Raw genomic sequence first — 13,434 nt, 5'->3', positions numbered from 1 at the left:
TTTTAATAAATTTATTTATTTATTCATTTTTGGCTGCGTTGGGTCTTTGCTGCTGCGCGTGGGATTTCACTAGTTGTAGTGAGCGGGGGTACTCTTCGCTGTGGTACGCGGGCTTCCCATTGTGGTGGCTTCTCTTTGTTGCGGTGCACAGGCTCTAGGTGCGTGGGCTTCAGTAGTTGCAGCAGATGGGTTCAGCAGTTGTGGCTCACGGGCTCTAGAGCACAGGCTCAGTAGTTGTGGTGCATGGGCTTAGCTGCTCCGCAGCATGTGGGATCTTCCCGGACCAGGGCTCGAACCCACGTCCCCTGCATTGGCAGGTGGATTCTTAACCACTGCACCACCAGGGAAGTCCTAGATGCACTTATATTGTGGACGTCACGTTTCATCCCTACTTTGCTGAGAAACTTTACACGAATGGATGTTTAATTTTGTCTAATGCTTTTTTTTTTTTTGCATCTATTGAGATGATATTGTTTTCCCTTGTTATTGTATTAATATGGTGAGCTACATTGATTTTTTTTTTTAGTTAAGCAAAGAACACCTTATTTCTGCTACACATAACAGCATACTGCCCTAAGAAACAACTACTACTATTTTTTTCTTATTGAAATACAGCTGATTTTCAGTGTTGTGTTAATTACTGCTGTACAGCAAGGTGATTTAATTATACATACATACATACACATACATATATATATGTATATACACATTCTTTTTTAAACATTTTTTTCCATTATGATTTACCATAGGATATTGAATATAGTTCTCTGTGCTACACAGTAGGACCTTGTTGTTTATCTATTCTATATATAAAAGCTTACATCTGCTGACCCCAACCTCCCACTCCATCCCTCCCCCACTACTACTATTTTAGCTTCAGCATTAACATGTGTACTTACAAATATAGGTCAGCATGTATATTAAAAAATATGCCAGTAATCCCTGCTCCCTGGAGAAAACAATGTTGTAGATAGATTATCAGTCAGTCAGCTGAGGATTATGTCATTAGTCTTTGTTCTTAAGAATCAGTAGGTTCTCTGCTGTTTGCCAGATTCTTTCTCTTGGGGAACCTGCCAGCGTAACCTTAAGCCTGCTCCTATTCAGGGTTTCTTAAACATCTCAATTTCTCTCCGTTCTCTCTATTGAATGTTGCCATTGATTAAAATCCAAATCTCATTGATTTTTGAATGTTAAACCAACCCTTCCTCGGTCATGACTTCTTTTTACTTTTGATTGGATTCAATTTGCTAAAATTTTGTTAAAAAATTTGGCATCTATGTTCAAGAGGAATATTGGTCTATAGTTTTCTCTTAATGTCGTTCTACTTTTGAATCATGCTGGTGCTGATCTCACAGAATGAGTTGGGGAGTGTTTCCCCCTGTTCTATTAAGGAAGAATTTGTGTACAATTGGTATTATTTCATTCTTCAATATTTGGTGTAACTCATCAGGGAAGCCATCTGAGCCTGGAGTTTTCTGAGAAAGTTTTCAACTACAGATTAAATTTCTTTGATATAGGGCTATTTAGGTTCTCCATTCTTCTTTTTTTTATAATTATTTATTTATTTATTTATTTTTGGCTGTGTTGGGTCTTCGTTTCTGTGTGAGGGCTTCCTCCAGTTGCGGCGAGCGGGGGCCACTCTTCATCGCGGTGCGCGGGCCTCTCACTATTGCAGCCTCTCTTGTTGCGGAGCACAGGTTCCAGACGCGCAGGCTCAGCTGTTGTGGCTCACGGGCCTAGTTGCTCCGCGGCATGTGGGATCTTCCCAGACCAGGGATCAAACCCGTGTCCCCTGCATTAGCAGGCAGATTCTCAACCACTGCGCCACCAGGGAAGCCCCTCTCCATTCTTCTTGAGTGAGCTTCAGTGGTTTGTGTCTCACAAGGAACTTGTCCATTTCATACACCCTGTAGAATTTTCTGGTTTCAAGCTCTTTGTGATATTCCCTTATCCTTTTAATATCTGTAGAATCTGTAGTAATGGCACCTCCCTCATTCCTGATATTACTTTTTTCTCTCCCTTTATTTTTTCTTCACCAGTCTGGCTAGAGTGTTTGTCCATTCTATTTATCTTCTCAAAGAACAAGCTTTTGCTTTCACTGAGTGCCTACTACGAATGCCTGGTCCTATGTGAGATACCAGGTGGAAAGAGATGAATTAGTGTCCTTTACATAAATCTGCTATTTATTTTTATTCTTTTTTAGAAAGTCCTCTGCTTTTTATTTCTGAAATTTTTTTAAAAATTAATTAATTTATTATTTATTTTTGGCTATGTTGGGTCTTTGTTGCCGCACACAGGCTTTCTCTAGTTGCGGTGCATGGGCCTCTCATTGCGGTGGCTACTCTTGTTGCGGAGCACGGGCTCTAGGCACGCGGGCTTCAGTAGTTGTGGCTTGTGAGCTCTAGAGCGCAGGCTCAGTAGTTGTGGTGCACGGGCTTAGTTGCTCCGCAGCATGTGGGATCTTCCCGGACCAGGGCTCGAACCCATGTCCCCTGCATTGGCAGGCGGACTCTCAACCACTGTGCCACCAGGGAAGTCCCAAACCTGCAATTTATGATCAATCATCTTACAGGTGCCGCACAGCTCGACTGGGGCGCACGCACCCCGGGATATATTAATACAGTGACAAGCAAGAAACACATGCCTCCTCCGGAGGCTCCCTGGTGGCTGAAACACATTGTTGAAAGTTACCCCTTCAGATGCTGGGACCGTGTTCTCCTCCCTCTGCCTTTAGGGTCCTCCACAGGCCACTCTGAAGAACACTGACGAAGCACGGATGGGCGGGATGCGTGGACCTCAGGATAAAGGGCCTCCTCGGAGCTCCATCTGGAAACCGGCTGCTCCTGCCCGCGGGTGAGTTCGAGGCCCTCTCTGCTTCTGTAGACAGACGCCTCTCTTCTGTCGGCACCGCCCAAGCGCTGTTCTGAACAGGGTGCCCCCCCCCGCACCCCCCGCCCCGTGCCCAGCACAGCTCCGGGCAGTCCCACATCTGTGCTCAGTGCCCACAGGAAGCCTGGCGATGACAGGCTGGCGGCGCGCACTGGCTCCACCTGCAGGCCACCTCGGGACATGACCGGCTTGTGTGCAAACAGCAAGTGGGTTCTGGGCAGCAAGAAAACTCTGCTTCTTTCTGCGACAAAACACGCTGTCTCCACTTAGGAATTAGGGACGGGAAACCACTTAGTGCAGCAGGAAGACAGTTTTGTTCCACTCTTTAAGGCATGGCTGACGCTGGGCACAATCTCCGGGGGTGGGGGTGGGGATAGAGCAAGTCTCTCCTCGACATCCTCCAACCCGCCACTCTGCATCACTCACAGGCCAGAGGGTCCACCTTTCATAGGATATGCTCCATCTCAGCCAAGTTCCCTTCACAACATAAATCCCAAGAGCCCCTCACCCCATTCTGCACAGGTGCAGTACGGGCAACTGGTCCATGATGGGTTTTTATTTACTGATGATCGTAACTAAAGGACCCCACAAGCGGTAGAGGGGGACACGCTCCCAGGGCCCGCACACCAGCTCCTATGCTGACTCCAGGGGCTGGCTGCCCAGGCCTCACCTTCTCCTTCTCTGGATAAGAGCTCAGCCTCCTGGAGCGCAAGTCCTGGTCCCAGCATCGGCTAGCTGACCTCTGGCACATCACTGCCCTCTCTCAGCCTCAGTTTCCTCCTATGTAAAACGGGACTGCAGCTCTACGTCATTCGGTTCCTAGGACTGAATGTGCTAAGAGGCACAGCACCGGGGGAACACGGGTGGACACTGATGTAGTGGATGAAAGGGCTCGGGGTGGGGGTGGGGAAAGGGACTTCCTTTGTATGGATCAGTGGTTCTCAAAGTGTGGTCCCGGGGCATCAGCATGTCCTGGGAACTTGCGAGAAATACAAGTTCTCAGGCCCCTTGCCACACCAATGGAAGCAGAAATGCTGGGCCCCGCTAGTCCTTGCTGACAGCCCTCCAGGTGATACTGTCTCAGAACAGATGGCCCACATGAGTAATTTTTAAGATTAGGGCTTTCTGATCCGCAGTGCTGACTCATCCTCTGGACGGAGAAGAGAACAAAAGCTTATCGGAGAAAACGTGATCCCTGCTTTAGAATGGAACCCTGCTCCCAGCTCCAATGCCTGCTCTCATTGGGGCTGTACGATGCTTTCACGCCAGTTCCCCGTTGAGCCAACAACCGTAAGGCAGTCAGTGAGCCTGATAAGTGGGTTTTATCCCCATTTTACAACAGAAGAAACCAAGGCTCAGAGACCCCACCCAAAAGTGGCAGCCATTTGTCAGGCACCAACCATGGCGAGAGACCAGGACCAAGACCTGGGCCACCATTTCTATTCCACAGGCAGACCCCCATCACCTGCAAAGCACCAGATTTCAAACTGGACTCAATTCCACCCCTACGTTTACTGCTTTAGAATCTATTTTTTAAATGCAGTTTTAGGGGTTTTGGTAATTGCCTTAAATGGAGAAAAACATTATGCAGCATTCACTTGATATTAGCCAAACTAGAAGAAGTATCAATTGATTTAAAAAAAAAAAAATTATGTACCTTGCCTTAGAAGTGATTTCTGGATAAAATTTTCTAGAGCTTATAATTCCATCCACAATATGATCTAATACTGCTTATTTCTAAAGCATTTTACATAACTTTGCTGTACACCTGAAACTAACATTGTAAATCAAGTATACTCCAATAAAATTTTTTTTAAAAAAGGCATTTTACAGTTTAAATAATGCTCTTGCATACTTTCTCTCACTGCGCTCCACAGTAACTCTAAGTTAGAACTTACACATCATCTCCATTTTCCAGATGAGAAAACAGAGGCTCAGGGAGGTCACAGGAGTTAAGTAGCAGAATCGACTGCTTAACATTTACTGACCTTCAGAGTGTGAAATCTAGATCTGCCCTCCACCCCTGCGCTAACGGAGGTGTTCACTCCTCAGCCCCTTGGATCTCCTAAGGACAGGGCAGCTCGGCGAGACTCTGGCTGCACCTGGCGCGCGCAGACCTACTCGGAGTGCGGCAGGCGCGGGGCGGAGGGAGAGACACGGCGCAGGCAGCATGCGTCTCACAGGTACGTTTATTCATGTCCAAGGGCAGGGGCACTGCTGCAAGTCAACACGATGTCCCACGTTCCCACAGCACAGCCAGACCGATGTCCCATCCAAGGAGAGCTCGTTAATGATGCCCGTGAGCAGGCGCAGGACTGGAAGCTTTTCAGGGAGAAGCACAACAGACACAGTTTAGGAGGAAAGGAACAAGCAGAAGGCAGCTCGTCACAGAGGTGCGTGCCGACAAGCCAGAGGCGCAAAGGACAACTTCCAGTACGACGGAGCACGTGGAGGGTTATTTCTACGTGGATGTATACGGAGGGTCTGCGCAATCAACATGGGCACGCAGCTCACGTGCAGGCGCACAGAGCAAGCGGCATGGAAATGTCCTCTCCCCAGGGTCAAGGGCCAGTCCTAAGTTTGCACAGGACTCAGATGACTAGAGTTTCATTGTCATTTGGAAGCGAAGTGAAGAAACACCCAGCACTAGGGCACACGTTTATGTGGTTCTTGCTTTCACAACACGTTTTACAGGGCAGCCCACGGGCACAGCTTGCCTACTGCTTGCCTACTGGTGGCACCAGCTAGCCCCGATCAATTCATTTCACTCCTGGAAGCTGTACTTGGCCCACGGGGTGAGCAGTGGTTTTCAACGCTCAGACTGCGGGGAGCAGAGCTTCGGAACCCTCTCCCGGTGGGCCAGCACACGCCACGTTCTGAAGTGTTCCTACTGCATCTGTGTGCTTACTGAACCTCGCGTCAGCTTCAATTCACAACAGGGATATACCTTGTCCCAAAAAGGTACGATGGGGTTTCTCATTCCCCACCCATTTTAAGAAGCAGAAATCTTACCTTTCAAGGCTTTACTTCTTTTATCTAAAATAAATGGAAAGAAAAATTGGTCATATCAATGCTATACAAAAATACCTTTAGTCGACTCACTGTTGAAATCATCATTTGGCTGAAAAGTTCATAGCTTAGGCAAAGCTGTTAAATGAAGCTTTCAGAAAATAGGAATTCCTATAGTGTCTCAAAGCCAAGAAGTGGTAAAAATTCTACCACAGATGTTCTCTGAACAGTTAAATAGCCCTTCAGAATCTGCAGGACTCTTCACTCTCTACCAGATCCTAACCTCCAGTCTTGCAGTTTAAAGTTTCTCCTTTCTTTCCTCTTTTCAACCAATCGCTCATTCATACACAGTTGGGCCTCATCTCTGCTTCACTGAGAACCAAATGGTTACTCTGCCCCAACTTTAATTATGAAAATATTTAAACATTCAGATCAGTGGAAAAGGCACAATAAAACACTGCATACCATGACACTTCATCCCTAAATATTTTAACCTGCATCTCTTAAAACTAAAGACATCTCCCATGCATTCTAAATAACATTGCCACACCTAAGAAAATTAACAATTCCGATATCAAGGTCTTGTTCAAATTTCTTATCACTGACATAGCTCCTACACTCCCCACATTTTAACAAAGGACCACCAGGGGTTCTGATGTTCACTCCTAGTTAAGAACCATAGTTTCTTTACAATATGAATTGTGATTCCTCTTGAAAGTCATTTTCTTCTTGACCTCCAATGAATCAAACACAAAGAAACTTACCAGCACTCCTGATCTTATAAACAATAAAAGCCATCAGCCCCGTTCCTACCCAAATCTCCTGGTAAACTTGGGTATAGTAGGGCTTCATGGGGATCCAAACATTCTTAATAAAGCTTTGAAGCATCTGAAAAGGAACACAGTGATAAATATTACCATGACTATTGTTTTAAACCTAACTGGTAAGAGGTTTCCATTTATTAAGTTTGACCCTATTTCCCAAACTATTCAACAGGGAGCAGCCCCTATGCCGAACCTGCTACCCGAAGCCATTCCAACATCTACATGGGGACTCTTGCTCTCAACAGCTTTCCAAGCTCCACTCACCTCTCACCATCCCCTGACCTTGGCCATCCGGGCCTCCATCACTTCACATTCCTCCAGCCCCAGAGCTCTCCCAGCCCGTGCCGTCCCGCACTGTCATCAATGGTCCCCCTCTCTGAAGGCTATCCTCCACGAATGCCGCCAAATTATGCCAAGAATTACACACTTTTGAAGAAACTAGCATACTTGCATCACCATGTTAAGAACTGTTGGCACTCAAAGCTGAAAAAGAACATGGTCAAGGCATGGTGATTTCCCTGTGAGACTAACACCCAGACTTGAGCTCACGTTCATCAGCTGTATCTCAGTCCTTCGTTTGTTTTGTTTGAATCTCAGCTGTATTGAGGCATAACTGACATATAAAACTGTAAGATATTTACAGTGTACACCATGGTGGTGACTTGATACATGTGCACAATGTGCAGGGACTTCCCCCGTCTAGGTGATTAACACATCCATCACCTCACTTTTTTTTTTTTTTTTTTTGGGGGAGAACTTTCAGTTCTCTAAAGAGTCAGAGCATCTGGGAGAACAGTGTCCTTGGTAGAGGCAGCTCACGGGCCAAGACCCAAGGTCAGAACATGCTTGGAGTGGGAGGAACAGCGAGAAGGCCACTGTGGTCGCTCAGATTCAAATCCTGGCTCTGTCACTTTCCAGCTAACTTAAACTGCCTCGGTTTCCTCATCTCTAAAACAGGTATAAAAACAGCACCCGCCTCAGAGGACTGTTATGAAGATGGAGGAGTTGCTATGTGTCAATTACAGTATCTGCTGTCCTACAGCAAATGCTTGTTACATGAAGTGTCATGGCTGGGCTAGTGGACAGAAGATGGCCAGGTCATACAGGGCCTTGGCGGCCACAGCAAACAGCACAGCTTTTATTCTCAGAATGTCATGCAAATTTAACAGCATTCATGAAGTTCTTTACTTGCTTATCTCCTGCACTACTTGGAGAAGATCACACAGTTGCCTGAGATCACACAGCTGGATCTGTAAGTCACCCAGCTGTATCTGCTCCTCATTACTGAGAATCCTCTCCGAGGCCTGGCTTCCAGCTCTTCCAAAGAGAGAACATACCCAGGCTGAGGCCCAGGCCTGAAGGCTAGCCAGCCCCCTGAGTGACCCAGGAAGATGTGGCTGTGTCTTCCTCCTGGAACCCCTTGCAGACATGTCTGCCCTCACATTTCCTGTCTTCAGGCAGTACTGGGATGCTCTGTCAGAGCATAACGTTCCAAGAACCCGACAGCCCTGTCCTGAAAAGGCAGCTGAGAGGATCCAAACAGGATGTGGAAGAAGCCTCTGGAAGCCCTGGACAGGAAGAGTTCAGAGGGACTGAGCAAATTCCTCTCCTCCCTGTGCCCAGCACTGACTGGGAAGGAAGACCAATGGGGTCGGAAGCCTGCAAATCCTGGGTTCCTACACCAGTTCAGCCTGTTTTGCCCTCGGTCCTGGGAATGTCTTGAAGCTGTCATTTCAGAGGTTTCCCTTTCTGTGAAACAGGGATAGCTCCACCTGCCCCACTGGGCTCTCAAAGTAAAGGACCCCAACCTACTGCCTAGTGTGGAATAAAAACTCAGTAAATGATCGCAGCAAGAGAAGAAAGAATTGCTGCAAATGCCCAGCTGACTACAACAGTACTAAGCTCCTGAGATTCTACGAGGAAGGACTTAAGAAGCTGAGGGCAAGGCCCAGGTCAGGTAGGGGCCTTAGAGCAAGGCCAGAAGAGGATCTAGAAGGAAAACAGCAAAGCAAACTAGGAGGGTGTAAAGGAGGTAAGAAGGGGCCAAAGAAACTTCTGTTATCTCCATATTTTGCCCAGGGCCCAGGCCCCTGGTGTTGTCTCCTCACCTAGAATTACCCAAGAGTGCTACAGGGTAGGTACACGGCAAATGCTTACTTCCCACCCCACCTTTGGCCCAAGGCTGCCACATCTGGCTGGACAAGCGACATGTTCCCAATGTCTACAAAATGAGGCCCCCTACTTTTCCTGCCCGAGTTCACTCTATCTAGCATCGTTTCCCAGCTGTGTGAGTTTTATTAGCGCCCATTCCTTCAAAGACCCATCCTATTCAAAGGCCAAGTGGGTGCCCGCTGTGTCCGTTTAAGTCTGCAAAGTGGTTGGTATGTTACATTAACAGCAAACTATTACCTGACCTTACACTGGAAACAGGAAACGTCTGACCCGTTGAGCCTCAGACCGGGCTTCACAGGCTGAGGTCCGTACAACTGCAATCACCTCCGATCCCGTTTTGGTCCCCATTTCCCCCTCTCCCAAAGCCTTGTCATACGTACAGTGTAGCTCCGAGAACAGTGTGCTGCAAGGAAACTTGAGGTGTAAAGGGGAGAAGAGACTAAACGTGGGGTAAGAGCTCTCGGCTTGGATCCTGACTCCATCACTAACCTGCCGAGTAAGCTCGGTTAGGTGGTTGAACCTCTCACGGCCGAAGGAAAAGGCGTAGCGAGGCCTCGACTTTACTCGCCAATAACAGCTAACCCCCGGACGACCTCCCTTTACAGTTTGGGGGACCCAAGTAAAAAGTGCGCGTGGGCAGGGGGAGGGATTGGACCTCAAGGTCAGGGGGGATGGAGATGTGGCCGCGGTGGGGCCGGGGAGGCTCCCGCCCGCCGCCCGCCGCCCGCTCCCGCCGTGGAGGCCACCCGGGCCCCGGGTCCTCGCCGCCCGCGATCTGGCCCCTCACCGTACCGGCTGCCCCGCGCCGAGCACCGACCCCAGCCCCCCACTCACCTCGGCGAAGAACTAGCGGCTCAGCTAGCCCTAACTCACAGCTGATGACTCGGAAAGGTCACTGACCACGCAAGCGCCGCGCGGGGCCTGCCGGGAAGGCGGAAGGAGCGGCGTCGCCCTAGACCAGCACGCCACACCCCCCGGCCGAGCCTGCGCACCACAGCGCCCCCAGCGGCCGCCCGGGTTCGGCCGCCTGGAGGGTAGGGTGAGGGGACGTGGTGGGGGGGGGGCGGTGTCACAATCAGGTGACTTAACCGTCCGGATTTGCCTGGGAGTGGGACTTTCAGTGCTGAAACAGAGAAGGTCTTGGACAAAGCCGACGAGTTGGTCTACCTGAAAAAGGGAATCTTTACTTGTGTTAAACGCAGAAAAGCTGCATCTCCCGTCTCTGATTTTCTTGCCATTTCTCTGTGTTAACATTTTTTGCTCTGCATATTTTTATGCATCAATTCTGTGCACAGTAATTCTACTCAATAGACAATATAAAGACTTCCACAGGGGTGCCAGACACTGGACCTAAAAGACGCAGGCTTTAAAAATAACCATGCTTGGGACTTCCTGGTGGTCCAGTGGGTAAGACTCTGTGCTCCCAATGCAGGGGACCCAGGTTCGATCCCTGGTCCGGGAACTAGATCCTGCATGCATGCCACAACTAAGAGTCCACATGCTGCAACTAAGGGTTCGCATTGCCACAACTAAAAGATCCCGCACGCCGCAACTAAACATGCCACAACGAAGATCCCACAACTAAGACCCGTGCAGCCAAAATAAATAAATAAATATTTTAAAATAAGTAAATAAAAATAACCATGCTTAATATGTGCAAGGAAATAAAAAACAAGACTGAAAATTTCAGCAGAAAACTGGAAACTGTAAAAAGTGAAACAAAAGAAAGCCACTTAGCTGATTTGAAAAAGAGCCCAATAGAAATTGGATTGATTTAGCAATGGATTGGACAGTTGAAGAATTACTGAATTGGAGGCTGGGTTAGAAGAAACCATTCAGGAACACAGACAAAAGAGAAAGGAACAGCAGGAAAGTCTATCATGGGTGTAACTGGTGTCTTAATATAACTGCCAATCTAGAATTCCATGCGTGAGGAAATTAGCATTCAGAACAGAAGGCAAAATGACATTTTGGACCAACTAAGACTGAGGGAATAATCACCAGTAGGTCTGCAGATTAAAAAAAAAAAATCAATGTTCATTGTTCAGGCAGAAGGAAAGTTGAGCTCAGAAGGAAGGATGGGGAGGCTGAAAGGAAGAGCAACGAACTTGGTCCTGCTTCGAAGGGAAAGACGCTTAGGATCAAATGAAGCTGCATTTGGAAAACTTGGAAAACTTAGGGCAGTGATGCTCAAAGTGTGGGCTGGGGGTTTCCAAGGCCCCCGAGGGCCGAAACTATTGTTTGTAATAATGGTAAGATGTTATTTGTCTTCTTCACTAGAATTCTCTCACAAGTGTATGGTGGAGTTTTCCAGAGGCTGTGTGGCTTGTGATGCCACAACAGAATGAGTACAAAAACAGGAGAAACCAGCTATCTTCCACTAAGGCAGACATTAAGAGGTCTGTGAAAATGTAAGCGTCTTTTACTCTTCTCAAACACAAAAATTTGGGGGCGAATATAGTGACTTTTCATAATTATTTCCTTTAATATCAACGGGTTTTATTATTATCACTTTTAAATGAATTTAAAAAGTAAATAAAACATTTCTCAGTTGTAATCCCTAAATAAAGTAGATAGAACCCACGTAAACAAAAGCTCTGTAGGATCTTCAACAATTTTTAAGCATGTAAAGGGGTCCTGAGACAAGGACAAGGTTTGAGAAACACTGTCGTAGAAGAAGAAGGTTTTAGACTTACAATGAGCTAGGAAACCGCAGAGGACAGTAAAAGCACTTAGGAAAAGCTTAAGGAAGAGCATCATCGTCGGAAGCTATTTCAGGACAAATCTTTTGAACTTCAAACTCGACTTGAGAGCAACAGAACTTTAATGTCCTCAGTTGCTAATCCAGCGTAGCCCATGAAAAACACATGTTCAAAGAAAACAATGTTTAAAGAAAGGGTCATCCCAGCAGATTAATTCAAAGTGCAAAACGGTGTATTTCGTGGCTGAGAAGGTCACTGAAGACATGAAGGTATTTGGGGCAAAGCTCCTCCCACTGCACAGAATCAACATCGCTTGGAATTGCTCTCAGCTGTTTTCCCTTTGGGCCTGCAGCTCCAACTGCTCTGCGGATGCAGATATGCGAAACCTCCACCAAGGCCCACTCCGTGGCCTTCCCCTGTGCTCTGGCCTAGATGTCTACATGCCTATTCGGAACTATGAAGCTGCCTCTTTTTAACTCTGGACGTTGGGCCAGGAATGCCACATGGGCTGGGCCAGGTGACTAAAGAGCACCAAGAACTACTCATGAAACAAAGGGGCTCAAAGCCATTTAATCTGTCACGACACTGAATGTTACCAGCGTTTCGTCTGGAAAGTGGCAGTTAAATGACAACAAATTTCAAAACTGAAGAAGCATCAAGACGGTGTCCTTCAACTGCAGTTAAAAACTCAAACCTCAGGAGGACCGAAGGAGGCAGTAAGCCAAAAGGATCAAAGAACACAGAAAAAGCCCTTCAGAAAACATCTGCGTGAAAGGCACCTTCTTCAGAAAAAGAGCAACTTCCACTTAGAAACACACTCATTGTAACATCAACAAAGGAAGGTAGTGTGGGAACAGTAACGTACTAGGAAACACAAATGGGATTTGCAGAGTCGTTTGAAGTGGTTTCGGCCTAACTTGTGAAATTCAGAACATGTGCTAGCCTTCACAAAATGGATGAAGTTGCAGTATTTTCCAACCAATGCTGAATGACATACTGAGAGTCTAAATGATTTTACGATCACATTTTCTTACTTATTGAAAAATGTGTTTTTTTCCTTGCCAAAAAATGTGCATGTGAGGGGGAGTTTTGAAGCCTGCACTATTCGGAACAGTCAAAATACGAGGCCCAGGGCTCGTAATACGTTAGTGGTGTGGCCAAGACGGGGCCTGGGACTTCTAGCTCAGTACCATGCTGGGTTTGTTTTTTGTAAGAAACCAATAGCTCAACCCGGCCTAGTCTGACTTCTCTCTGCACTGTTCTCAGGCTGACCTCTTATCTGCCACTCTTTGGGCATTTTCCAGTGTTTAATTGATTGGCCCTCACACTGTTGACCAGTGCCATGCTCTGGATGCCTTCCACCTATTTTTTCACAGGGCTCTTTCCTGCGAGCCCACACTGTGCCAGACGCTGCACTGGGCACTGACGGTGTGAAGGTGGGCAGGCAGTAATGTCACTCTTCTGATTCTCCCTGTTGCCTTTCTTCCTTTGTATATCTTTACTGGATTTTTCCTCTCTGACCCTTCTTTCAGGCTGCTTCCAAGTTTCTGTCTACCTTCACTCGCTCTGGCCTGGACCATTTCAGCTGCTCCCAGGGTTTTAACCACCATCCATTTGCTGATGACCTCCAAATGTGAACCTCTCACCACCTGTTTCTGTCTAGCTGTAGGGAGGACACCGCCCCCGAGACGTGGATTTAGGAAGGAAGGAAGGTGAACTCAGTTTAGCCAAGATCTCGCCCCACTGAACTTCTTCCAGATCCTCAATTCAGCCAGCAGGGCCACCCGCCTTCAGGCCTTCATCAGCGGACTACCTCCCCCTCCGAGTCCTCTTTCTTC

General features: G+C 47.4%; 1 protein-coding gene across 1 annotated transcript; it reads right to left on the bottom strand.

The window, feature by feature from the left end:
- Positions 1-5,060: 5,060 nt before the first annotated feature.
- On the bottom strand, positions 5,061-9,815 carry ATP5MJ (ATP synthase membrane subunit j). Its single transcript, XM_068539702.1, has 4 exons — positions 9,729-9,815; positions 6,663-6,786; positions 5,902-5,925; positions 5,061-5,211 (listed from the first exon to the last, which is right to left on the bottom strand). The coding sequence occupies exons 2-4, from the start codon at positions 6,784-6,786 to the stop codon at positions 5,177-5,179; spliced, it is 183 nt and encodes a 60-aa protein (XP_068395803.1). The 5' UTR covers positions 9,729-9,815; the 3' UTR covers positions 5,061-5,176.
- Positions 9,816-13,434: the final 3,619 nt, after the last annotated feature.

This window comes from Eschrichtius robustus, chromosome 1, assembly GCF_028021215.1.
Source record: "Eschrichtius robustus isolate mEscRob2 chromosome 1, mEscRob2.pri, whole genome shotgun sequence".
NCBI classification, from domain to species: domain Eukaryota; kingdom Metazoa; phylum Chordata; class Mammalia; order Artiodactyla; family Eschrichtiidae; genus Eschrichtius; species Eschrichtius robustus.
This window is presented reverse-complemented; position numbering and strand designations above follow the sequence as displayed.